The sequence below is a fragment of the Aplysia californica genome, unplaced genomic scaffold (assembly GCF_000002075.1).
Source record: "Aplysia californica isolate F4 #8 unplaced genomic scaffold, AplCal3.0 scaffold00577, whole genome shotgun sequence".
Classification (NCBI taxonomy): domain Eukaryota; kingdom Metazoa; phylum Mollusca; class Gastropoda; order Aplysiida; family Aplysiidae; genus Aplysia; species Aplysia californica.
In genome coordinates this window covers 216,888-218,399 of record NW_004797847.1, presented here as the reverse complement: position 1 = coordinate 218,399, position 1,512 = coordinate 216,888, and the positions used below count along the sequence as shown (strand labels likewise).

General features: G+C 40.6%; 1 protein-coding gene across 1 annotated transcript in view; it reads right to left on the bottom strand.

Annotated features, from left to right (window-relative positions):
- Positions 1 to 664, bottom strand: part of LOC106012942 — an 8,296-nt gene extending 7,632 nt beyond the window's left edge. The window contains exon 1 of the mRNA XM_013087340.1: positions 607 to 664. Coding sequence (XP_012942794.1) covers positions 607 to 664 — 58 coding nt within the window. The remainder of the gene's footprint in view (positions 1 to 606) is intronic.
- Between the last annotated feature and the right edge of the window lie 848 nt (positions 665 to 1,512).

The following is a 1,512-nucleotide window of genomic DNA, read 5'->3' as shown; positions in this document are numbered from 1 at the left end:
GTAATCATCCAAGTAACTCACTTATAAATTAATTTATTTTATTTTCCACCAACATAAAGTTTGGTTATGGTATGAATAACCAGCCCTGAAAATTCCATAAGAATCCAAAAGAAAATTTAAAAAAGTAGATGAGAAAAAACACCAAAAATTGAAGTTTTGAGAAAAAACGACATTTTGTTACATAATAGGCAAAATGAAAGTTCTAGGAGAAAAAATCTGAAAGATGGTGATTGTAACACAAAGAATAATCACTTTTTCGATTTGCAAGTGATTGGAGTATTATAGTACGTAAAAAGTCCAGATACCATAAATTGGCCGAAAATCGTCAATTTAAAATCAGCCCTTTTAAAGAGAAGCGAAATGAGCAGACAGGAAAGAACAAAATATTATAATGACGCAACAGTTGACGTCGAGAACACAAGATTTGATGACGTCATTTACCAGCGCTGCTGACCAGGTCGGACCATCTCCTGTGACGTCATGTTGGCCAGTGACAGAGAGGATGGGAGAGAGAGGGGGAGAGGAGGGAGGGGGAGATAGAGTGTGTGAAAATGTGAGAGAGAGAAGGAGAGAGAGGAGGAGGGTAAGAGAGTGTAAGTAATTTACCAGCGCTGCTGACCAGGTCGGACCATCTCAGGACGGCGTCCCTCTCCTGTGACGTCATGTTGGCCAGTGACATATAGAACTTCTTGGAGATGCAAAAGCGACGCCGTCTGGTGGGAAAGTTACAGCGTTGTGAACAATAGATAGTTTCAAAGTAAGAAGTAATTTTGTGGCGTCGGTGGCCTAGTGGTTAGGCTATCGGACTCGTAATCGTGAGATTGCGGGTTCGTGGGTTCGAGCCTCAGCTCGGTCCGACGCTGTGTCCTTGGGGAAGGCACTTCACACGAATTTCCCACTTGGCTCGGTCCTTTCGGAGACGGACGTTAAACTCGGAGGTCCCGCCCCTTAAATAACCTAATAGTGTTGATAGGGGTGTTAAACCTATACATTTCACCTTTTTTTTTCAGAAATAATTTTCTTTTTTTAAATTATCCTTTTTGTTTAGTCGGGCACCCACGGCTACCCGTAAGTTTCTATAATTTTTCTAAGAGTTTTACGGCACTTGCAACACAATAAGGTCATATAAGTGCCGAAGATTAGAGATGTTACAAGAGAGTAACAATACAAAAAAGAAGGAGGGGAGAAAGAGACGATAGATGTTTGAAAGGAAAGAAGGAGCAAACCACACCAGAGCACCCACCCTAAGTTTCAAACGATTTTCACGATAACATTCTTTATCGGATTGTTGTGTCTTAATTTGTCTATATTACTACTAGAGTCCGTGGGGGGGTAACATGATGCAACACTGGATATCTCTAGCATCACAATTTCTGTTAGAGTCATAAATTTATATTATATTGCTGAACACGCATGAAACAGACAATTACGCATGATGTGCATATATATACATGTACTAATTGAAGTATACGCACAGAGAGAGAGAGAGAGAGAGAGAGAGAGAGAGAGAGA